Genomic DNA, 26,497 nt, shown 5'->3' with positions numbered 1-26,497 from the left:
AAAAAAAAAAAAAAAAACAGGAGGATCTGCGTTGGGAGTGGTCTCTAGCTAGAAGTACTTGGGTGTGCATCTGAATGACAACCTCAGCATGGGGCAACAACACCACCAGCCCAGAGCCCTGTAAAGAGAGGGCTCTGCACCAGCCTGATCAAGAAAGCTCATCAGAGACTCTACGTCCTCAGGCGGCTGAGGTGAGCTGGTCTGGGAAGCTCAGTCCTCACCTCCTTCTACAGGTGTGCAGTGGAGAACATCCTGTGCTCCAGCATCAACATGTGGCATGGAGGCTGCACAGCTGCAGAAAGAAAAGCTTTGCAGAGAGTGGTGAAAGCTGCACAGAAGTCTGTTGGAGTCAGCCTCCCCACCATCATACATCTACACCTCCAGATGCAGGAAGAGGACCACCTGCATCATGAAGGACCCCACTCACCCAGCACACACACTTTTTGCCCCGCTCCCCACAGGCAGGAGGTTGAGGATCATTAAGTGTAGAACCACTAGACTGAGGAACAGCTTCTACACTGAGGTTAGACTCATGAATCTCTAACCAGGAAAATTACTGTTTAAAAATCACATCATGTTGCTGCTGATTTTATGTCATGTTGCTGTATTCATTCGTACTCATCTGCTCACACAAGACTCATGTTCGTGCTGCTGTTCGGCATATTATTTTATACTACTAGTGCTTAGTGTATTTTTAGTTAACGTTTTTCTTAGTTCATATCTTAGATGTTATCATTGTTTTTCTTTTACATTTTATTGTTGGATGTAACTGGGACCCTGTGTACATAATTTCGCTCCACCACATGTACCAGTTCTAGTTCATATCTTGGATCTTATTACTGCTTTTCTTTTACATTTTATGCCATTTTATGTGTGTGTGTAACAACAGTACTTATTTTTCATCATTAGCTTAATTGGCTAAGCTAACCCTAAAAGTGAATGACCGTTTGTAACCTCACCTGAAGTCTCGCGATACTACGAGGCGGAAGTGATCCAGCGAGTTTTTCGTAGAGAACTGTAAAGAGCGATAGTTTAGGGCGGCGGGAGGGGTGAACAGTTTGTTTTGACAATAAACCGGTAAGCACAAACTCCTGTTCGTTCGTCTTCGAACAAACTTACGTTTTGCGTGTTCAGAGGATATTTAGTTGTCAAATTAAATGTTGTTTAATTTCCAGTATTTGCGTAAAGACCTCCAGCCGGCGAATCGCATCAGTTCGCCCGGAGGGTCATCGTCAGCGGCGACACCCTCTGTGCTGTCAGCCTCGACTGTTTAGAAAATGACCGGAGAGAAGATCCGCTCCCTGCGCACGAACCAGAGACCAAACAAGGACGAGGACTTACTGGAGCCGGACGAAGAAGCTGCCACCGGGACGTTCACCGCCTCCTCCAACAAGGCGAACAAGAGCAGGGCGAGTAAAATATTCAGCAATCACAAGTTAATCAAGTCGCCATCCACGCAACAACAGCAGAACCAACAATCTCCGATTAATGCCAACACGAACACACTGTCAACATCGGAAGTTATTGATGACAACAACAAAAACCCCATTATCCGAACTGAGCTGGACTTCCCGGTGCACGAGTGTGTGTTTAGAGGAGATGTCCGGCGCCTGTCCTCGCTCATCCGGACACAGAACATCGCCCAGAAAGACATCCATGGTAAGTTCAGCAGCTGGTTCTTACATTAGCCCTGAAGGCAGGATCCATATAAAATCAGTTCCAGTGGGATCTACCGATTTCAAACTCCAGTGAAGCTTAGTTTTAGCCAATAAGGCCGTTAGTCTCTATCAGCAGAGTGGAAGTAGGCCTGGTTGGTTAACTGATGTCTGATCAACTATTTGCCTTACATCCAGTTACTTCAAGTCAAAACAGCAGAACATGTGAGTATCTTTTCAGTCTATGGCAATGGAAAAAAATAATCAGGTTGTCTGTCACCAACCCCCCCATCTGAGATAAGTAATCTTAATATACAACACTGTTATATCAAGGCGTGCTCTTCTGCTCAGATAACATCACAGGTTCCAAATAAATCCTTCTCCGACCACCAAAATGATAGAATTGTCAGTTTCTGGCTCTCACACCAGAATAAAAGTTGGTCTGTACTTGTACTCGCTGGTCACACTGGAACGAGCTCCCTGACATGTAGGTCCATGTAGGTCGTTCCAGTTCAGCTAAACAATATAAACTGTCATTATGTGTCACCAGATTAAGCACATTGAAATAAGGTTTAATATGTTTGTTTTTTTTACCATACATACAGTTTTAGATATCAAAACGCAAACTAACTGAATTAATTCACATTGTAGCTAAAATTGAGTATTCTGGTCCACTGAAATCCATTATAATGAGAACGTTTACAACTGCTAGTAATGTTTTAGCAGCTTTTATCTTTAGCGAATGACTTAAATGTTATTACAAGTGAAAATGAACACAACTCAAAAAAGTCAGGATACTAAGAAACTTAAACTTTTTTTATTATTTTTCCAACTTTTTAAAAGTTCTCTCTCTTTTTAAAAAAAAAGCATTTCTGCCTTATGATTGTTTTAATAAAAGGCCAAAGATGGATCTTTTAAATTTTGCACAGTTAAATTGAAGGTCTTCTGCATGTGGAAAAGCACCGCAGTTATGATTAACGAATTATTTATGATAGTGCTGAACTGACCCTTACAGAGCCTTTGAACTGGAGGAATCCCAGCTGTGAAGGCACTGGAAGCCTGAAAGGGCTGTTCAGCTTCCTCTGAAACTTTCCCATGATTAGAACACATTTTTACATCCTGGAGTGAAAACCTGAGCTTTTCCACACTTGAAAAATGTCTTTTTTTTTTGCTTAGCACATTTCTAGTGTGTCAGACTTGCCATGCAGCTTTTATAATGTGTCAGTTAACAGGCCATGTCAGTGCGTGTAAAAATGTGATTATATTTTGTTGCGGTTGGTAACATGGCTTGTCGTGATTGGAGAAATCCACAATTGGCATACATTGCCTTATGATTTGGAATTTAGTGGAATGTAATTCACCCTGGCTGTGCCAAATTGCTTGTCTCGCTGCTCTTATTGTCAAATGCAGCATACAAAGTGACTTTTGTCTCTTCCTCAGGAAACACACCGTTACATCTCGCCGTCATGATGGGTCAGAAAGGTGAGCAGAGTTTGAATGTCACTGCCATGCGACTTATTTTGTCTCCGTCTGTGTTGCTATGTAAATGACTACATGTGAATGGGTTTATGACTCATGTTTCAGTGTTGTCAGTTGAATATTCTGCCTTTGTGTGTGCATTTGTCTGTCACTGCACCACCAGACTTTTTGTCACATATCTCTATACAAATCCCCAAAGGGTATTTGTTTGTTTTCTTGTTGTTTGTTTTTTTTACTCGAAATTATCCTGGTTAGAATTAGAACAGAAAAATGCATTTTTCTTTCTTATTTGGGCTTTGTTTTTATCCTATTATTTTGTAGATTATATTGAATATTACTTTATCTCTTACAAGGGAAAAATTATGTCACTGTAAAAATAAGATTCTCTCAGCAGCTCAAATCTCCTATTTTGACAGATGTTTCACAGCTGGCTTAGTAATAATAATTTTAAACGGCTACTGAAGACAAATAGTCCAGATAATTATAAGATAATATTTGCCACATCTGTTAAAAGGAGTTTTCTGCCCGCACCACTTTGGATAAGTTGTGGTAAAGAGAACACAAGTGTTTCACGTCTTCAGAAGCTGATGTTTTAATTAACTTTTGACAACCTAATATTATTGAATATGCCTTGATTTCTTAAGCCTTTTGTAGAGATTTGTTTTTAGACGAATTGCTGTGAAATGAAAGCACGCGTATACAATATTAAAACGGTGTCTCTTTGTGATTCAGTTCTTATGTTTAATTTCTCAGATTTCAGAATGTGCTTCTGAAAAATTAATTCGTCTTATGTTTTGCTGCAGGCACCTGATATGCATGTCAGACATGATGCACAGCAGTTACTCGCTGTGTTCTGTGTCGGTCATTGGAGCACAGGCTTCAATTGATTTCACATTCAGTAAGGTCATTTACTGTCCCTGACATCTGGGCCCTGCCACCACCGACTGGTAACTCAACCAGCCGAGTGACAAAGAGTTGTGGCAGAGACGATGCTCCTGGATTGATTTTGCTAATGAGGATGCCTCTCTCCTGCCTGAGTTCCCCTTGTCCTTCAGGGATGCTCTGGCGAGACGGGCTCAAATCTATTGCATGAGATCACAGTTTGGGTGTGGCTGCCCTGCTGGGATGCAGAGCACAAGGCTCTCTTTGTGTATGGCTTTGCATGTGTGCATATACACAAGAGCAGTTTAAAAAAACAAAAAACTGAACGATCACACCAATAGAAATATTTAGAAATGTAAATAAATAAATAAAAAAGCCAGTCTTGCAACAGTGGAGGTCGAGCACAATACAGAACAGATGGCTGGTGTCCTATCTGTGTTGTAAGAGAGTTATTGAATGAAACCTGCCTCCTGTAACGCTGCTCTGCTGTTTAATCGTGCAGCTGAGAGTGTGACTGATGGCAGAAAAAGACTTTTGAAAAATCTGTTCAGACTTGACCAGAAGAGGTGATGGTGTTTTTCACAGCTAGCAGCCTCATCTGAAGTCAGTGCACACGGTGTAGTATTAGATTTGTTCATCTCCCTCATTTATTCCTTGAATTCAGGATATTCATATGGCTGCTGTTCATTCAACTCTACAGGGATACTTGGCTTTTAGTGATTAGACTGAAATGAAAGCAAAGGCTGGAAGCATGTTTGTTTATTATGATTTTCTAGTTTAATAAAGTTTATTTTTGATCATAAAATACACTAAATGTGATTGCATTATATTTGTAATACATAAAAGCTTGTACTGCTCTAAGATGATCACTATAACTAATTAGTGAAAAATGCTGCCAAGTGGCCATGAGAGCTTAAATTTCAGCAAGATCTTATTGCTTATGCCAACTAAGTTTATGAAATTTAAGAGACTTTGTACATGAGATTGATTCAGCGTAATGAAATGTTACTAATTCTATCCATAAATGGAAGTTTGTTGCAGCTGTTGTTACAAATAAAATTATAATCAATTCCCTCTTGTCAATGAGTCCTCGTGGCTCAACGAGGCTAGCCTGTATAAATAAAGGTTGAATGAATGAATATTATAAAGCATTTGTTTGCACTATCATTAGGACTTGAAATATCACGAGTCCATCATGAGCCAGATGAGGTACTTAAAATGCCCTTATCCCAGATCAGAAGCTGCCATTTGTTTAGCTCAGGACATAAGGCCCGGCTGCGCTTTTCCACGGTTTCGTACATCTGCTAAATGTTATTACAGAACCATCAGATTTAGCAGAGTGATGTTGAGGTCGGAGGCCTAAGGGAATACGAGGCTTGCATCAGAAAAAGACTGTGCATTCGTTCGCCTTCCTTTTCTTGACACTGGGCTCTGCGATCAGCTGCTTCATTCTCGGGCCCTGTCGCAGAGAGGGTTTGCTGACCTTGGGCTGTTTGTGCTGCATTTTGCTGCTGTTTGTTTCTGTCACTCCAGCTTCGGTTTAATTAAAACATGCAACATAAGTCACATGAAAGCCAAAGTAGACAGAGGACAGGGTTTCAAACGGTGTTAAGCAGAGCAGGAAAGAAATTAAACAAGAATCAGTGCTGTGTTTCACTTTCCTTTCTATACCAACTTCTTGCAATGATAGTGTTTAAAAATGCTTTAAAAAATGCTGCATGGTTACTGTTCCAACATGCCTTTTTCATTTTTCTGTAATACATTCTTTAGATACATTTGCTTGTTTTAAGTTTAATTGGGAACACTTTAAACATGTTCCTCTCTTTCATTAAGAATGGATGAGACCTTGGCCAATTTCTCATTAATAAATCATTTTCAGGAGGTTGATGTGGGATTGTGAAAACGTGTTTCATTCAAAAGGCACACGTTATGCTTTCAGGTTTGCTCTGACTACATGTAGTTGTTTTTTTTTCTCTACATTTACAGTGCCTATAAATACATTAACCCCTTTGATGTTTGATGCTTTTATTGCTGTCCGAAAGCAGTCGCGGTCAATACAAAGTGGCCTTTACAAAAAATGATAAACAAAACAAACTTCAATGTCAAAGTGAAATCAAATTTCTATGGAGTGATACCAAAGAAAAGTGTTTCAGTTAGAATTTTGCTAAATCTAGTAGATATTCGGCTTGTCACTATAACAAATTTTGCTGGGCAATTAATTGTCTCTGAAATTATTGCGATAAACGATAATATTTTTTGAAATTTGACAATAATTAGTCATTATTGTTAAATTGAAGAAGAAATATTTAATTTGTTTTGAGTGTAGTACTTTTTTCAACCACCGGATGGCATCATAAGACTGTTTGAGCCGAAGGATGGATAGTGAGGGAGCGAGAAGCGCGTCTCTAAGAAAAATGAGAGGGAAGCCCCTTGACGTGACATGGGCTGTCTCTCCTTCCTTTTTTAGTTCTCAAAATGGTGGACGCTCGGTGTGGTTTGAGCTCTTTAGCATAGCATTTTTCACACAAAGCTTTTAATAAAAAATCAGTAAACAAGTTCTCAGCTTCATTTTGCAGAGAAAAACAACTTTTTACGCAAAGGCACGGGTTTCAACCGTGAATTTTGGAGCTTCGACAAGACGGAGGTTTATTCCCCGAGGTCGGCCTGTTAGCTTAGCTCATAGCTTAGCTTCTCAGCTAAGCTGCTTTTAACGATCCAAAAATGCAATTTTGGATGGTTTAAGCATATTTTAAAGATAAAACAGAAAGGGAGGGGTCAGTGAAGAGGCAGAGTTTCTTTATTGTCATTCGCACCTCATGTGGTACATGTGGTGGAGCGAAATTATGTACACAGGGTCCCAGTTACATCCAACAATAAAATGTATAAGAAAAACAGTAATAACATCTAAGATATGAACTAAGAAAAACATCAACTAAATATACACTAAGCACTCATAACATAAAACATTGAACATCAGCACAAACATGAACATGAGTCTGTGAGCAGATGTGCACGCATGAACACATCAACATTGAAACAGAGCACCGGAGTTGAGCCTTTTGTCATCCAGTGTCTTCAGTAGAAAGCGAGAGACATGAAGAAACGATAAAGACGATAAATGAAAGTGAGGTTGAAGCCGGGTTGTAATAAATGCATGGACTAATTTTTCAAGGTCGGATCTGGACAGGACAGACTTGAGCTTAGCTATCTGCCTTAGCTGAAATAAGCTTTTTTGAAGAACAGAATTTATCTGCTTATTAAACTTAAAGTCCGAGTCTAAAACTATCCCGAGATTGTTAACAGACTGTTTTAGATGTGGCTGAAGGGAGTCCAGGTTTGCAGGATCAGTGACAGTGGTAGAGCTAGAGTTAAACACAATGACCTCAGTCTTCTGATCATTAAAACTCAAAAAGTTTGCAGGCATCCAAGTCTTGATGTCATGATGTCATCAAGACATTTTAACAAAGGGCGAATGGAGGTGGCACTGTTGGGTGTTAACGGCATATAAATCTGAGAGTCATCAGCATAACAATGAAAGGAAAGACCAAGTTTCCTCAGGATAGACCATAAGGGGAGGAGATACAAATAAAACAGAAGGGATCCAAGAATGGAGCCTTGCGGGACCCCGCAGGAAAGAGGCACTGAAGTAGATAGAGTGTTAGCAAAATTAACACAGAAACTCCTGTCGCTCAGGTATGAATAGAACTTTGGCATCAAAGACAGTTTTAATTTTTTTTTTAAATAAAGCCTATTTATACTGGCCATAAAAGTATAGTATAGACATTAATATATATATAAATATATATATATATACATATATATATATATATATATATATACACAATAACAAATTTCCTCCACTAGTCTAATTAGTCATTGAAAAGTCTGTTTAACCAGCTGTAAAATAAATCCTGGCTCCATTATCTGAAAGCCCAGTGTATCCACTCAGCCTTGTTGGTGTTACGCCTCAGTTTGCAGGACTGCAACTGCTCTGCTGGGACAAAGTTGTACAGATGCCAGCATTATATCGAATGATGTCACAATCACAACAAAGCTGACAGCTAAGCCGGAACAACAGACTTCACTTTTGGCTGGCTTCAGTTTGTTGACAAGCTGCCCAGAGAGCAGAGGGATTTTTCTGCTGCACTAAGTGCTGATTCCACCATAAAAAAAAGACCAAGGCTCTTTGGGAATTTTTCATTTTTATTTGTTGGATTACATGTACAGTTTTTAGGGTGACTCTAGACAGCATCGAAAGACGTTGTTGTGAGATGTATTTTAGTATTCCCCAGAATCCATGCTATAAATATTAATCCTAAAATGGAGATTGCAGCATCTTGTGTAACGTTAGGCCCCATATGACTCTGCTGATTAATGGGTCGGCTGCCATCTCAATCCTTCATACAGTCTGTCCATCTATAAAGCGTTTATTAAACTCCACCATAAAGTGGTGAAATATGTTCATGATAAGAGCATCAGATTAAATAGAAGCCTGCAGGAACAGAAAGCGAAGAAGTGACATAATCTCAGTGGAAGAGGAATTTGTCCAGAAAGCTGGTCCGTGTGTTCTGTAAGTAATTATAGCAGCATCAAAGATGGTGACAAAAAAAGTTCATTAAAAAATCTGAATGTTTTCTGTCCTGGTATATTTTGTGGGAATTATAAATGAGTAGAATCAAGATGTTAGATTTAAACAAATAGAGAATAATCTCACAAGCTTGCTTTTTAAAAATTCAAATCAGTTTTTGGCCTTTTTGTATTTTTGGTTGTCTCTGTTTTAAAAGAAAATTGTTTTCATTTTGAGGAATTTTTATTTTTCAACTGTACTTTTTAAGGTTTTGATGCAGAGTTGTTCTTTGTTCAAGTCAAAAATGCATGTAAAACCATTTCTCAGAGCACCTTGATGTTTGTGAAACATTTTCTTCTCTTTATGAACATATTTCTTCTTGATTGTCATTTTTACAGAGTGTGCCCATTTGCTTCTGGCCCACAACGCACCGGTGAAGGTGAAAAATGCTCAGGGATGGAGCCCCCTCGCTGAGGCCATCAGTTATGGAGACAGGCAGATGAGTAAGTGTCTTTAACAAACTGACTGCCACTGCTTGGTTTACAAGATACTGAAACTGAGCTTTGAGGCTCACCACAGGTCATATGATGTCAGTCATTAATGGCTGTCACTGTGGCTTCGGTGCAGGTCTCAGTCAAGTTTTACTATAAAAACCTTGATGAGACAGAAAAAGTTTTGATACAAATAAGCAAATAGTCCAGCACATTCCTCCACACTGCAGCCTCTCAGTGAGGCCTTGATGGTGGCCTGCCTCTTTTGTTCCTCGGAGACATTCCTCAAGGCCCTCTGGCTCTGCACTCGAATGAAAGGATATTCATTAGATATTTCTCCCACACTTTATTGACTGATTATTCTCAAGCCCAGCATACAGTTCACAGTGGCCAGAACTTTGATTTGACATTTTGTATCGTTTCATGCAAAAACAACTAACATTAAAATATAGATTGAATTGAACAAAATTTAATCAGAAAACTGGTTCAAATGTTGTTAGCAAAAACTGAAATTCTGTGTTCTGGTAGACCAAAAAAATCATGATAACCTGCTAGCCAGAATGAAAAAGGTGCTAAATCAGCCTTCTTAAAGTCTAATTAACATACCGGTACCTAAATAATGTAGTTCACAGTTGACTTTTTTTTTAAGTTTTAGGTTTATTTGAGCATTAAGTGGTTAAGACACTCTGCATTTGCTTTCTACATTTTATCACAGGCTTTAACTTGGAGGTAACTGAAGATTCAGGCAGTATGGAAAGAAAGGAACAAACAAACAAAACAGCAAGAACAGAAATTTTTCAAAACCACATGATGGGACATGCACATGTTATACTGCTTTCCAGTCTAGTTCCTATCTTGGTACCAATTTGCTGCCTGTAGCTGTCGTTTTTTTTTTTTTTTTTTTAAAGATCTGTGAGATTATAGGTCAACCAGAAAAAGCTCAGTACCAACAAGCTAAAAGGGGGCATATTTTTACCTGACACAGTTCAAGAATTAATTTTTTTTTTTTTTTCTTGTGCGATCCTGGCTCAAAAACAATAATCCAACAAGTGGGTATACAGCGAGAATAGATAAATAATCTGTATTTAATTTGAACTGAGGCTTGAAAACCATATCCTACAGACATTTAAGACTTGAGTTAACTTTGTCCTCAGATTTTTAGAACTGCACTTTGTGATGTTTTTTCTTGTGTTGTTTTGGATCAGCTGACAGGTACAGGATCACCCTGCTGGCAGATGCTACAGCAGGTCGGTCAAAAATGACTGGTTTTAGAAACTAATTAAACTTGAGCCTCAAATGCACAAAATCAAAGAAACTATCAAGCCTGGCCACTGTAGTGACAGTTTAACAGCAGGCAGCTGACTACACAGAAAAACACAGACTTTACCCTCCATATAGGACCTGACATGGCTGTTATGGTGGCATTATAGCAGAAATGTGCTGATGTTCGTAAATCGAGACTATTTTCTGCATTCAGCACAATAAAAGTTGAGTCCTTTACAAGGTTAGCCTGGCAGAGCTCTGCCACACAAGTATTCAGATTTGAGTCAGCATTTGTCAGGACTTTGTGTGGGAAGTAGACCTAAAAGCTTTTGTTTGTTTCACAGACAAACATCCCGGCCTGACTTGGAGTGAGAGTATTTGCTGTAGTTTTAGAGGTCTGGATCTGGAACTCATTCATTTCTCACAAAAACCAGAGTTATTATTTCTTTTACAAGGTGTGAAACATATGGAATGCCATTTAAGGAATGAAAACTAAATGCTATTTTAAGCAGTTTTTTTTTATTATTATTATTTTTATATCTGCTTAGATTTGTTGTGGTGCATTTATCACTTGAGTGCTTTTGTTTTTCTCCAGGAGTCCAAATGTTTCAGAAGTAGTTGTTATAGGCCGAGCTATTTGTGTTCTCAGTTGTCTTTCACTCACACAGCTGTGCTGCCTCAGGAGGCTTTAAAGACCTTCTCAGAGATTGGTGTTATTAGCTGCTTCTCCAAGGGAGTGCCAGACAGCCATGGTTTCAGCAGCATGAATACGATGACACAAATCTGTCTGCTGAAACTGTCAGAATTTATGACAAGTTTGGTTAATGTCTAGTTGGCTTTTTTATGATACACGTCTTAACTTTGATTTTTGAAGAGGTTACATTTTAATGTATAGTGCAAAACCATTGACATAAAACATACAGAGCAACATAAAGAAAGGCTTACTTGCTCTTTAAAAAGTCAGATTCTAATGAAGTATATTAGTTTAAGCCTTATTAACCTCCATCCCCTCTGGTCCACACTGCTCTCACCCACCTGGAGAAGAAGGACTCCTACATCCGTATGTTCTTTGGGGACTTCATGTCTGCCTTCAATACCATGATTCCCCAGACTCTGATGGACAAACTACTCACACTAGGACTAAGCCCCTCCATTTGCATCTGGGTCCTAGACTTGTTAACAAACAGACCACAGTCTGTGAGGTTCCAAAACTTCTTCTCCACCATAACCCTCAGCACTGGCTCCCCTCAGGGCTGTGTGCTGAGCCCCCTCCTGTTCACTCATGTTTCCTACATGTAATTGAAACTCTGGAAACACAGAACACCGCTGCTGTTGTGCTGCCAGCTGTCTCTTATGCCCCATTTGCACTGTTCCTACTCAGCCCTCCACGAAAAATCGCTATTCCACTAGTACTTTTTAGCTGATTTGAGGCTGATTCGGGACCTTGTTTTGTCCCTGCTGCTCTGGCGGCACCGTGCGAGCTGAGTCGGGACCGAAACGTGAATGCAGGACACTGATTGGTCAGGGGGAGGAGTCACTGGATCTCAGAAACTTTTCACCGATCCACCATTTGTAATTTCTCGGAATGCAGAGCAGTGGCTGGATCTATTTTTAAGATTTTTAAAACAATAATGACAACACCGTGTTTAATGCTGAAGTCCAGGCATTTTTTGTGCTTGATGACCGATGACAAAATTTGAACAAGCGGAGTCACGGAGGATCATACGAGCTGCCGACCTATTGAAGCACACGAGGCCGCACCCCGAGCCCCGGCCTCGTGTGCTCATAAAGGCTGGATTCCAAGCCCTGGCAGGTGGGAGGGATGGAGGGTGGAAACATAAACATAAAAAAAACATTTTATGTATAAAAAAGAATGTGTTTTTTTTTATCAGTGAAGAATAAAAATAAACAGTGCCAGCTTTATCATTAAATCCTGTTTTCCCTTTGACTTTATTAAATAATCTGTTAATTAAAGTTAGCTCAGCTGAAAAATCATAAAAAAGACAAAATTATTGGATCTCTCAGGAATATTTCCCTCAAACATGTTTAAAAAAGAGCCTTTGGTTAAACTTTATTCTAACCCACAGATGCACGAATCACAAAACAAGAATTACACTTTAAATCACTGCTTGATCATTGTTTGATTGGTCCTATCTCTTCAAATGAGGATTGACAACTTTTTCTATATTTTATAGAAAGTCAGTAAGGTGAGAAATAACATTGATCACTGATCATCACTTAAATCACTAAAATAAAATCTGTATACAAGAAACAAAACCATATAGCAAAAAATCTGAACAATAAACGTAGACAGAATGAGTGCAAATACATAAAATGAGGAATAAAATATGGAATTTTAAATATAAATGTTTTTGTAGGATCTGCTTCATCAGGTTTAATTCGGTTTATATAGTGACAAATCACAAAAGAAGTTGTCTCAGGGCACTGAACAGAAATATTCAAATATAAAATAAGTTAACAGAAACATTCATATTTAAAAATAATAATTTAACATTATTTATCTGAGGAGCAGACTGCTTTGACTTTAACTCATCGCAGAACTCTCACTCGGCAAATTAAAGTTCATTAAAAGTTCATTAGCAGGATTTTGGATTCTGGACACGCCTCCAGAACTGGTCCTGAATTGTGCTGCAAATCAGGCTGATCTGAGCAGGACTGAGCAGAGTGGCTGATTAGGAGCAGTGCAAAAGTGGCATAACTAGGGCCGCCAGTAGCTCTCGCTTTTTATTTTTTTGCGACCTGTCAATCAATCCAGTATGCGTATCAACAAATGGCCAATCTGCAACCTCAATTTGTCTGGAAAGTAAACGCCCCTTGCATGTGGAGCTGGGCTGCAGCCCATCAGGGTGTATGCTTGAGTATTTTATTTTATTTTTCATTTACCTTTTATTTATACAGATAGTCTCATTGAGTCACAAGAACTAATTTTCAAGAGATACCTGTTTTTGGAAGCAGATGGTGAGGGTTAAGGGCCTTTCTCAAGGGCCCAGAGTGGGGCAAATGAGGGTGAAGACAGGTACGGGTGTTTCACCTTTTCTACCCACATTTTTGATTTTGTCAGTACCGGGAGTTGGACCTGTGACTTTCTGATCACAGGCCCATCTTCTCTAACCTCTGCTCCACTTGAAGTCTCAACCGTCTGTGCAGTGTCTGCGAGGCTCACGGAGTATACACAGTACGTATGAGTATGTGGGAGCCTTAGGGTGCATTCACACCAGCCCTGTTGTCCCGAACTCTAGCCCGTTTGCCTAGGAAGTCCAGTTCGTTTGGGGAGGTGTGAACTCGCCATCGAACTCTGTCACTGAACAAAATGGCAAACTCTGACCCGGGCTAAAACCTAGGTCTCGATCCGGTAGAAGAAAACTCCAGCGCGGTTCGAGTACAGTGTGAATGTTAGCAGACTGGGCACCGCTCCGCAAGCAGGGAGAGGACTACAACAGGGCAAACAAACACTCATTTCTCTTACCTCATATGGAGCGTCATCTTACCTTGTGTGAAAAACAACATTTTCCATGGTCTTCTGTCTCATCTTCCACTCATGCTGAGTCCATTGTTGAAAAATGACAAAATATAACTCCTAAAACCGCTCAAATTTGACGCCACTCCGTTTTTGTTTTTATTTCCAGAAGAAGTGTCTTCTTCAGAGGTTTTTGTTTCGTTTCTTTCAGTAGTTCTTGGTGCAGCGCCACCACAGGCGAGTGGGGGAACAGGTTGGTTCAAACAGGTTGGCTCGACTGCACAGTGCAGTGTGAATGCAAACGCAACAGCTCAAATGTAAACAAAATGTTATGAATATTGGTCCCCAACCAAACCGAGTCTACCGGACTATCAGGTGTGAAAACAACCTTAAACCAATAATTTCCTGGAAAACACCAAACCTCTCCTTTGTAGCAGCTACCCAGTCATTTTCATACTATCAGGAATTTACATCAATGTCACCAGAGTTCTACTTCCTGTTTACTTCCGGGATGAATGTAAAAAAAAACTGAACGCCCAAAATGGACCCACGACAGGTTTTAATGACGGTGGAGACGTTACTGCACTCCCTGACTGAGCTACAGATGATACAGATCATTTTGAGCTCTTTCAAAGTTTCTAGTAGAAATGTTGCGTCGCTCACTGACCAGTTTTGCTTCCCCGACATGCTAATATTATTAGCATTAGCCAGGCGGAAATACGTGAGGTAGACATTTGTCGCACATGTGCAGTCAGGTCAGTTTTTCACGATCGGAAAAAAATGAACTGATTAAGTGTTTACATTAACACCGTTCTGATTATGAATCGTCATAAACCACCCGTCTCATTCTGATTACAAATGCTTTCAGATTGAGCTGAATCAACAAAAAATAAGCCAAATGACACATTTTTATTCCGAATGGCCGTTTAAGCCGATCACTTGTGTTCATGTAAACATAGCTAGTGTGAGACTATATTATTTTATATAGATATAGTCTCATTTTACATCGCAAATTAAATTATACCGATATTTAAACCCTACTCACACCTATGGGCAATTTAAAGTTATCAGTCAGCCTAACATGTTACTGGTCCATGGGAGGAAACCGAAGTACCCAGAGAAAACCCACGCAAGCACAGAGAGAACATGCAAACTCCACCCAGAATGGTCCCCGGTTGGGATTTGATCTGGCGAACTTCTCACTGAGAGGCAACAGCTCTACCAACCGTGCCGCCTGTTTAGAAAGTCTTTGTTGCTAAACTACATTTTTACTTTTTTGTTTGTTTGTTTGTTCATAACAATGAAAAATGAGCACTTTATTTTACCTGTGCCATGCCGGTACACAGAGACTTCAAAGAAGACCCATGCTACTAATAACTAGACCCTGATTCTTGGATACCCGTCAGCTGAAGTTGTTAAATTAAATCAAGAGACTAATTGTTGAAAAGCGGTATTTTGTGGTAATGACATTAAATGGCAAAATTGTCTTGACTTGGTCTATTTTCATTAGTGTTTGAGGGGGGAATTACCAAGATCACTCAACTTATGTATGCCATGAAAGTGTCCTTAGAATCTGTGTGAATTAGTGCCAACATGGACAGAAAACCTGGTTTATTGCTGAATCTGTTGCTATTGGTTTCTTGCCCTGTTATTGTTGGGTGGTCCAGATGGTGAGGCTGTCCTTTTCTCTTCTCCTACTGAGAGGTGTTGAGGATCAAGAGGAGCCCCTTCCAGTGCTTGTCAGCTTTCATTAGACCTGACCACAAACATACTCTCAGGCTTTAGTTGTGTCTTTGTTAGTTAGCACATGTGTTGTCATGTGCATCAATGTGTGCTCATGCCTGTTCTCTTGTGTGGTCTCGTTTTACCTCTTCTCCCTCTGTTCTGCCACATGAGGAGCACCACTGAAACAATAAATGAATAACTTGCTTGTATGTACTGCATCACTATCACCATGTAGGGAGCCTTAGAGGTAGTCAGGCTTATGATAATGCTTTTCACTTTTTATTTTTACAACTTCTCCAAGCCTATAAGCGACAGTCTGGTGGTTATTTATTTCCTCTGGGTTTTGTCAAACTGTTGCACTATTTCACGAGCAACTGATCCCACTTCCTGGTAAATGACAAATGACATTTAAATAAGCTCCTCGTAGTCAGATGTGAGTTCCTTTTTCTTCTAGAGTGGGCTAAAGATTTATGAATGTGGTATAATGTGACTGGTCATGGTTAGGAGCACCCTGTGAGCATAGCTCTTCTTCAGGTTGTTAAGGAGGTTAAAGGCGCAGCTCATTACCAGGCAGCCTCATATCTGCCAGGCTCGTTCTCTTTGAACTTCCTGGAACGTTCTGATCCCTGCAGGCAGTGCAGGGAGGATTGACTGAATGATTCTGTCCCATCGAGCTCCAGGAAGTTGGCACATCTCTCAGGCAAAAACTATTGGTACTATATGTATATCAGATGGTCTTTCATGTGCTAGTTTCCCCTGTTGCTAGTATTTGCATAGATAAACTGGTAATTTAATATAGTTGACTTGTAGTATTTTGTCATGTATTTTGACCTCCCCCTATAAGCTATATGCTTTTCTGAGCTAAAGAAGTCACATTTGACTTACCATGCCCTACTATGATGCAGTTACAACATAAAGTATTGGTACCGTTCAAGACTCATTGTGCCATGTTTTTCCCACATTTCAGCGTTTGAAATAGTTTACTGATTGCATTCAGCACATGTTCAACACCATCTTCTTTCTAAAGCAAAGCCATAGAACGACTTGGACTGCAGGTGCTCTTAAAATATTCCTTTGGAAGTCTTAACAAAGTAGTTCAAATGAAAATGATGAGTCATCTGAAAACTTGATGTACTAGGGGTGCACTGATTTCCTTAATTTTGGAAAATCGGAAATCGGCCGATACTTGCACGAGAAATCGATATTACAGATTATTTTTTGTTGTTGTTTTAACAATGATTGTCTAAACTTCATTTATATTTCAGAGCACTACCTCATGACCAGTTAAAACAAGTTTGCATTGTTTCTAGGATATTGTTCAAAGGTATGTTTTTCAATGAAATAAGACTGGAAAATTGAGGTGCATTGTAACATTATAACAACTGATAGTGTTGCTTATAAAACTAAAACTAAATCGGAATCGGCAGGTCAGACTTTTTAGAAATCGGTGATCGGCCAGATAACTGCAATCGGTGCACCCCATGTACACAATGTACTTGTGATTCGGAATAGACTGAGAATGCCAAATCAACATAGTAGAGTGCAAGTAACAATTTAGTGCTTTTTGTCTTTGAGAAAAACATTTTTGAGCTCTGCTTTTTTTTTTTTTACTCGAGTGTTCGTGCTTTTGTTCTCAGTAATGCTTGCCTCTTTCTCCTCCCGTAGTCACAGCATTGCTGAGGAAGCTGAAGCAACAGTCCAGGGAGAGTGTGGAGGACAAAAGGCCCAAACTGCTCAAAGCCCTCAAGGAGGTATGCAGTCCTAAATGGTGCTTCTGCTGACCTCTAAGGAGTAACCCTTTGTGCTAATAAAATCTGTTTTCTCAGTTTGTTGCTGTTTGATTCTATCCTCTTTTACCTTGAACTTGCTTCATAAAAAAAAGTCTTTCTTTTCACAAGTTCTGAACAGATTTTTTTCTCTTATAGTACCTAAAATTACCATACACATGCATGGTCAGGGTTCTCAAATTCATAGGCAGTGTCTCAGGCTCGCAGACATAAACAGACCTCAGTCAAGCTTGTTATTCCTAAATTACTGTCATTACAGCAAGGCAAAGCAGGAGGCACACAGGCATGCACATTATCAAGTGGTCAAAGTAAAATGCATGAACCCTAATTAAAACCTCACAGTGCCTTCGTTGGGGTTTGGCGTCACTAACACACACAACCAACCTTTCACACATTTAATTTAGAGAACAATCCCATGAATTTCACTGGTCTTCACACTCTTGAATAATATTGCATGTGTGCATGCATATGTTCTGTAAAAATACAGACTTGCACACACTGATGGTAAACAGACTGTGCGACAGACCCTTACCAAACTTTTAGAATCAACGTTTTAATGGTTGTTGCTACTTTACCGACACCTCCAAACCTTTGATTCTCAGGATACAATGAGATCAGACCTGGATGATGGAGCACAGTAAATATTTTTCCTCATTGTGAACTATTCGCTGTCATTCCTGACAGGCTTCTGCATTTTGAGATAACAGCCACTTCATCCTTGCCTGACATTTATTTTGTACAGAGTTGTGTTTGCTTCAGGTCTGAAAGACAAGAATTCTGCATGTTTGATAGAGTCCTAATCAGTTAAAAGCCGAGGTGGTTACATTTGGTTATATTTCTTAGTCTGTGAATTGCAGTGAGTCTAAAATAAATATAGTCCTATTAACGTTTGTGGGCAAATCTAAATGCTTGTTTTCCTGATTCCTGTTGGACATCAAGCTTGTGTTTTTATAGAAAATAAAGCACCTTACTTCTCCCCACTTTTACTCTGAATTACTGAGCCCATTAGTGTTTGAGCTACTCTAATGTTCAACATCCTCATAGTGTAAAAGCTCAGTCTATTACAACTATTAATACAAAGCTGGATATAAATCAAACTAAGCTTCTTATTCGTTTTTGATGAACTTTTACCAAAAAAAATTATTGTTTTATGTCTGTAGAAAACTCATGGACCCTCCAAAGTAAACATTTTGTTTTAAATGACACTTATAGTGGTACTGAAGCAGACGAGTGAATGGACTGTACTTGTATAACACCTTTCTATCTTATCAAGACACTCAAAGTACATTACACTACAATCTGTGTCCTCATGTACTCATTCATTCGGCACTCTACTAGATCTCTACAAAGCTAATTGAACAAATCATTCTAAAGAGACTAATCAGTGCTTTAGATCACATTCATACACTGATAGGACACACATCAGAGGCAATGAGGGGTTCAGTGTTTTGCCCAGAGACACTTTGGCATATGACTGCTTGTAGATTCGAACCCCCAACTCTTGCATTTGAGGACGACTACTCTAACCACTGAGCCACAGCCACACAATAAAGTGTAAATAGGTTAGAGCGTGTATTATTAGAAAATCTGTTTTTTATGGTGCTTGGTGAAAATAACACAACTCCAAAACAGATCGTCTGTAACGTACGTAATTTCAATGCAAACCCTTTCCTGCATTGTCTTTATCTAATGTTGTTTTTATCCACAGCTGGGAGACTTTTACTTGGAGCTTCACTGGGACTTCCAGAGTTGGGGTGAGTCAAAGGCTGATTATTCTGTCCTACAGTAGTTAGAGTGACAGAGCTTAGTTTTCTGAAAACTGTGTAATGTAACCACACAGACAGGTGTTCACATCCCTCTGTTGGTATATGAGATTACATCCAGACAGGAATCGATGGAAATTGTCAGTAGCCCATTTCAGACATCACTTTTCAACTATGCTGTTTCCACTCAGCTTATTCAGTCAGAGTCAGAGAGGTTTATTTGTCATACACACCACGTGGTGGAACAAGATTATGTACGCAGGGTCCCAGTTACATCCAACAATAAAATGGAAAAGAAAGCCAGTAATAAGATCTAAGATATAAACTAAGAAAAACCTCAACTAAATAATACGCTAAGCACTAATGGCATAAAAACATTACGTTGAACAGCAGCACGAACATTCATCATTGTTGGTTTGTTTTGTGTAATATGGCACTGTGCTGCCTCTGTTTGGCCTGTGTGAGTTACAAAAGGGAACTGGGCTAGTGTTTGTCTGCCTACCAAGCATCTTAAAGACATGACGGCTGATCATGTACTAAACATTACTCCTCCTGCTGGACATGAACTGACAAATCATCCTTCATCTTGGTCTTTCTCTGGCAACAAATTGCCGTCAGTTAAATGTTATTTTGGTTGATTTAAATAATTCAGCTTCTGTCTGCACAGGTTCACCCCAGGACGGACTGCTATAAGTTTTTGTGAATTACTGCCTAATTGAAAATGATTGAGTAGGGCTGGACGATATGGCCAAAACTTTTATCACGATATCTTCCTTAATTTCGGTCGATAACGATATAATTCCCATAGCAATATAAACAATATAAAAGCCTCAGAAAAACTGTACAAACTGTACAAATAAATTAATGTTCACCTTTTATTTGTATTTAGCCTTCAAAAAAAAAATTGAAACCACCGTCAAATAGACATAAAACTCTCAACTTTTTTCAATATGAATTGTTTTAATTTTAAACAACAACATAACCTAACCTTTGCTGCATGGGTTTCTTTTGATACAGCTGGGGGTGTTGTTTCAGGGACACATTGGCTCAATTGTGCTTCATCTTTGTGACTCTCAGCATATTCTGTTGAGTGAAAACTCTTCAGATGGTGGAACAAGTTAGATGATGACAAGTTAGATCATTTTGAAGCAAAAACTAACCGCGATTTGGAGCTTAGCCTAGCCTAGCCTGCCACCGCTGACTCCTTCGGGACTCGAGCTCTGTGTGTGGTGTACGCCACCACGCACTTACGTAGCTGTGTCACGGCTTTTTCTGTTTGGGTTGACACGACCACCGCTTCAACCCAAACAGAAAAATGCGTCAGTGAAACGCTGTAATTATAGCGTAATGTATATTGAAATATCAAAACTGCGCTTAAAACTCATATCACCATTATTGAATAAAAGTATATAGTGATACATATCTATATCAAAATATTGTCCAACCCTATGATTGAGTAATGCACCCATAATATTAAATTGTTTCTGAACAGCGGAAAGTAAAAAGTCTAAAATTTGATTTATTTATTCATTAAGAGCTGAGATAAACTGTATGTGCTTAGAGAAAAGTCTGATTAAAATCTATCTCTTTGATCAGAGCTCTTATCAAAAGTATTTCTGCTGTCTTGCTTTTCAAGGCCCTCTGCTTCAAAAGATCATCTTGGATTTTAGATTTGCACACGTCTACAGTTTATCTTCAACTCTCATAAAGTGCTTTTTTAGTTGTATGGAATGATAAAACTACATGCAAGACAGTGAAGACTGAGTTATTAAATATTTAGCAGCAGAAGTGCATGTTATTGCTGGTATATGAAGTTCTAGCGTACAGACTTTGATGCTTCTGAAGCTTTGAAGTGAGTTTTTAGTGAGCTTACTAAATTTAATCATTTCTCTGATGTTTTAAATGTCCTGTCTGTGCTGGCTCATATTTTAGTGCCTTTGCTGTCCAGAATCCTGCCATCAGATGCGTGTAAGATTTACAAACAAGGCATCAACATCAGGTCAGTCTCATCAAAATTGTCTTTATTTTCAATCAATGTTTGATGTTCATAGATGACAAAAAGCTGACATAAAACCTCAAAATTAACTACTGTTTTTTCCCACTGTAAACAACCAAATTATGATTTGCAGTCGAGATTATATTTTTTGTCCTTAATGTGCTGCATACATCCACCTGAGTTTTCTTTCATCTCACTACTTCTCATTTTTGCTTCTAAACTTAAGTCAGAACGTGCAGTATGAGGAAGCTGGGTGGCAACACGTCAATTCAATTCAGTTTCTTTATATAGCGCCAAGTCACAACAGAAGTCATCTCAGGGCACTGATCTGTAACTTCGTGTTTCTGTTTGAATCAGAGCCTCGTGTTTGAGGAGTTCCAATTGGATCTTCTGTGCTGATTAGCTCACATACAAACAGTGTCAGCAGAAAACCATTACATTGTGTGACACACACTGAGACACACTGATACACACTTATAATAATGAAACTTCATTGGGAATCCATATCACTTGGCTCCATTTGCATTGTGGACAGAAATGTAATGTCATGCAGCATTCACCAGCATTGAGATACAGCTGCAGCATGTAAACTTACAGTATATCCACCCATCCAACCATCCATTATCTTTACCTGCTTCTTCCTTTTCGGGTTGCAGGGGTCACTGGTGCCCATATCCAGCAGTCACTGTGTGAGAGGCGAGGTACTTCCTGGACAGGTCGCAAGTCCATCACAGGGACACATGGAGACAAACGAAACAAATAGTATATGTTCAAGGTCAAGTCAGTTTATTGTCATTCACATCACATGTGGTACATGAGGTGGAATGAAATTATGTACTCAGGGTCCCAGTTAAACCCAACAATAGCAAAAATATAAAGTGCAAAAAGAAACAGTAAATAAGGATCTAAGATATATCCCAAACGAATGCCAAATGGTATATGCTAAAAGATCTAAGATATACGCTGAATACTAATAATGTAAAACAATATGTTGTAACAACAGCAGCCCCAACATGAGTCTGTGGTGAGCAGATGGATATGAATGAATACAGCAGCATGAGATAATTAGCAGCATGGATAATCAGCAGCACATATAAGTCACATATCACCAATTAAAGTGGCATTACAGTGCTCTTTTTTTTTTTAACTGTGATTTTTTCTGGTTATGGATTTATGAGCCTTAACAGCTTCAGGGTAGAAGCTGTTCTTCAGTCTAGTGGTTCTACACTTAGTGCTCAGCAACCTTCTACCTGAGTGAAGCAGGGCAAAAAGTGTGTGTGCTGGGTGAGTGATGTCCTTTGTGATTCAGGTGGCTCTCTTTCTGCATCTGGAGGTGTAGATATCTGTGATGGTGGGGAGGCTGACTCCAACAGACTTCTGTGCAGCCTTCACCACTCTCTGCAAAGCTTTTCTTTCTGCAGCTGTGCAGCCTCCAGGCCACATATTGATGCTGGAACACAGGATGCTCTCCACTGCACACCTGTAGTAGGAAGTGAGGACTGAGCTTCCCTGTACAGCTCGCCTCAGCTGCCTGAGGAAGTAGAGTCTCTGATGAGCTTTCTTGATCAGGCTGGTGTTGTTGTTTCTTCAGCTGAGGTTGTCATTCACCCAAGTATTTGTAACTGGAGACCCCTTCCACCGCAGAGCCTCCTATGATTGAGCGGGGGGCAGGGTGTAGGTGTGTTTGCACCCTCTGAAATCCACGACCATCTCCTTCGTCTTCTTCACATTGATGTGACGGTTGTTCTTCCTGCACCAGCTTTCCAGGTGTTCCACCTCCTGCCTGTAGCTGGACTCATTGTTGTTTGTGATGCATCCAACCACCACTGTATCATCTGCAAACTTTACAATTTGACATCCTGGATGGGTAGGTGCAAAGTCATACGTGAGCAGAGTGAACAGGAGGGGACTCGACACACAGCCCTGAGGGGAGCCAGTGCTGAGAGTTATGATGGAGAAGAAATTGTGGATCCTCACAGACTGCGGTCTGTTTGTTTAGAAGTCTAGGACCCAGTTGCAAATGGAGGCACTTAGTCCTAGTGTGAATAGTTTGTCCATCAGGGTTTGGGGGATCATGGTGTTGAAGGCAGACGCAAAGTCCACAAAGAGCATTCGGATGTAGGAGTCCTTCTGCTCCAGGTGGGTGAGAGCAGTGTGGACCACAGAGGAGATGATGTTCTCTGTTGATCGATTTTTGCAGTATGCATACTGGTGTGGGTCCTCGCTGATATCGATGGTAGCTTTGATTTGGGTCATGACCAGTTTTTCAAAGCATTTAGTGACTATCGGGGTGAGGGCTACTGGCCGGTAGTCATTCAGACCAGTCACTGTAGAGCTCTTTGGAATTGGGATGATGGTGGCAGTCTTCAGGCAGGTGGAAACTGTTGCCAGGGTGAGGAAGGAGTTAAAGCTATCGGCCAGCACCTCGCAGAGCTGATCAGCAGTCTTTCAACATCTGTATATGTATATATATTATACTGTCAATATATGTTTATATATAAGCATATATTGACATAGTAATTTTTAAAGCTGATAATAAAGTAACAACTTCTTTTGTTCAGAATGTACACAGATTATTTCACATTTTGTGAAATAACTCCTCAACTAAACTAATTTGAGGGTTAAATTTGAGTTTGTGCATGTGCTTGCGTGCGTGTATGTTTGTGTGCTCGCACGCTTTTCCTTTACCTTGAAATGAAGCATCTCGTTATACTCTGAAACTGCTCATGGCTGTCTAATTTGGTATTCAAAATGCCCTTTCAATATTCTGGAGATTTAGAAATTTAGAATGGAGGCAAAAAGAGACCAAGAAAGAAAAAAAATAAACTGTCACACAAAGTTTATTTGCATTCTGCCAAAGGCACGTTAGACTTTTCATAGCATCGTTCCACGGTATGTCTGGTGTTCACAAGATCCGTTACTCTCTTTGCTGCCATGCCTCATTTGAATACTGCTCTCTGAAAACAGACCCAAAAAAAAGCAAAATCGTAAGATTGTTGTTGCTCCTCCATGGCAGAGATCAGCATGCACAACATCTCTGAACCTTCACAGCAAGTGTGGAACATTTTCTGCAGTCTTGGCACTACCTTTGCTCTTGGATATTTGAGTCCAAAAATTAACTTTTTAAAGCACTTTTACTTAAGTTAGTTTATTTATTTATTTATTTTACTGCGGAACTTATTCGGCTGTCTTTCACTGTAACGTCCTCTCACTTACCTTTGTTTTTCTCTCCTTTTAATAATTTGTGGTTGTAGGTTGGACACAACCCTGATAGACTTTACAGATATGAAATGTCAGCGTGGAGACCTCAGTTTCATCTTTAACGGCAATGCTATCCCCTCTGAATCTTTTGTTGTGTTGGACAACGAACAGAAAGTCTACCAGAGGATCCACCACGAGGTGTGTGAGATCTTATTGACTCCTAAACTTGCAATGTTCTTTAAATTTAACACAAGAAAGCTGTTTGTAAAATGCAATATACGCACAGATTATTAACCTTACAGCGTTTGATTTAGCTAAAATCACTGGTACTGCCCTAAATAAAGTTGAATGCTTCTTAAGTGCACACATATCTCGTGTTTTTTCAGCCTAATGTGTTTATGTAAACAGCTTGCATGGATATGAAAAAGCATACCTGACTTACTCATACACTATGTATCTTAGTCTTTGTGTGTCCTTTCTGTTTTTACAGGAATCGGAAATGGAGACTGAAGAGGAAGTGGACATTCTGATGAGCAGTGATGTTTACTCCGCCACGCTCTCAACCAAGTCCATCACTTTCTCCAGGGCGCAGACTGGATGGCTGTTCAGAGAGGACAAGACGGTTAGTGTTGGATCATATGTGGCTTTATGACTTCCACTGGTTGAGCTTTAAAAACCTCAGGCATGAGGATCTGACCTGGCTTCAGCATTTCTGGAGTTTTTTAGTGTTCTGTTATGTTTCATTCATTCGTTCATTCATTCATTCATTCATTCATTCACTCATTCATAAATACTTTATTGATCCCAAAGGGAAATTAAATGTTGTTGTAACTCATTATCCTCATTTCATTAAGAGATGTTATAGATACTGATGGCTGTAGACAGGAAGGATCTCTTGTAATGGTCCGTCCCACAGTGGATCTGAAAAAACTGGCCACAGATGCTGTCCGATCCATACACCCAGACTCGGCTGACCTCTCAGTTCCCCTGGGCTGCAGGATCAACCGAATGCCAGACTGAACTCCTCCCAGAGCGATGGCCACTCCTCCCAGTAGCCTGCTGAGCTCCTTGTCGCTGCGGACAGACGGCTGAAGGTGTCTGGGGACGATCCTAGTCCTTCCGCTGTCACGAGCTGCGTTTCCTGCTAGTTCCAGGATCTCAGTGGTCAGGCACTCGAGCACAGCTGGCAGGGAGACGGGAATGCATCTACGGCGCCTCCTTTTGAACTCATTTGAGATTTGGGGCTGTAGCTGATATATTATGAGCTTTTGAAATGTTAATTAGCTGCTCCCAAATGTGGGAGGAAAAAACAAAATAAACACCTTGTTGCCATGGTTACGCATCATAAATGTCCAAAACAAAAAGTTTAAGTAAAAATCCTTCCCGTTGCACAGCATCCGATACCAGAGGAAATGATCATAAAAAAGTGATTTACATTCAGAAAAAGAGGAATTAAAGCTTCCAAAAGCAAAATCTCAGAATTAAAGTAACAGAGCTACTCCAACATGCAGCCACCCCGAGCAGCACAATTCTAGAATCCAGATATGTTGGGACTCTTGTAATTTCACTGAGGTGAACACAAAATTGAAGTGAAACTTAAAATATGTCCATTTTACACAATGTGACCCAATTTCCTGCTGCTTTGTTGAAATGTTTGAAAGGCTTGCGTAAAAAGGAAACAATTACAGAATCAAAGTAAAGTTCTTCCCTCTATTTTTAGAGTACTTTTCTTTGCAGTGGATTTTAGAGGTCGGTAGCACTTTAAGATCAAGTTCAAGTTGTGTTTGTCATATGCAAGGTTAACACAGGGTTAACAGTACAATGAAATGCTTTAGGATGAGAAGAACCAATTTGACTCGCGAAAAAAATCAAAGAACAAACCAACAAGAAATACGAAAATCTTGCAAAAAGGGTACACCAAAAAAGTAGCAAAAAGTGAAAAAGTAATTATAATATTTACAATGTTCTAAAGAGAGATGTTGAACAACAACATGGTAGAATATAATGGTGCAGCAGAACGAATTTGAATGAATAAGTATTTCAAGGTAGTAATATAAGCTAAAATGCACAATATATATACACACACACACGTGTATATATATAAATATATATACACACACACACACACTTATATATATAAATATATATATATATACACACACACACACTTATATATATAAATATATATATACACACACACACACACACAC

The 26,497-nt window shown here is 39.6% G+C and overlaps 1 protein-coding gene across 1 annotated transcript in view; it reads left to right on the top strand.

Annotated features, from left to right (window-relative positions):
* The first annotated feature begins 1,007 nt into the window (after window positions 1-1,007).
* ankrd13c (ankyrin repeat domain 13C) overlaps window positions 1,008-26,497 on the top strand; it is a 31,477-nt gene continuing 5,987 nt past the window's right edge. The window contains exons 1-9 of the mRNA XM_037674589.1: window positions 1,008-1,077; window positions 1,176-1,659; window positions 3,096-3,137; window positions 8,982-9,086; window positions 17,206-17,291; window positions 19,036-19,081; window positions 21,023-21,089; window positions 24,341-24,485; window positions 24,778-24,909. Coding sequence (XP_037530517.1) covers window positions 1,278-1,659; window positions 3,096-3,137; window positions 8,982-9,086; window positions 17,206-17,291; window positions 19,036-19,081; window positions 21,023-21,089; window positions 24,341-24,485; window positions 24,778-24,909 — 1,005 coding nt within the window. The 5' untranslated portion in view covers window positions 1,008-1,077; window positions 1,176-1,277. The remainder of the gene's footprint in view (window positions 1,078-1,175; window positions 1,660-3,095; window positions 3,138-8,981; window positions 9,087-17,205; window positions 17,292-19,035; window positions 19,082-21,022; window positions 21,090-24,340; window positions 24,486-24,777; window positions 24,910-26,497) is intronic.

The sequence above is a fragment of the Nematolebias whitei genome, chromosome 3 (assembly GCF_014905685.2).
Source record: "Nematolebias whitei isolate Nwh7 chromosome 3, NemWhi1, whole genome shotgun sequence".
Classification (NCBI taxonomy): Eukaryota; Metazoa; Chordata; class Actinopteri; order Cyprinodontiformes; family Rivulidae; genus Nematolebias; species Nematolebias whitei.
This window is presented reverse-complemented; position numbering and strand designations above follow the sequence as displayed.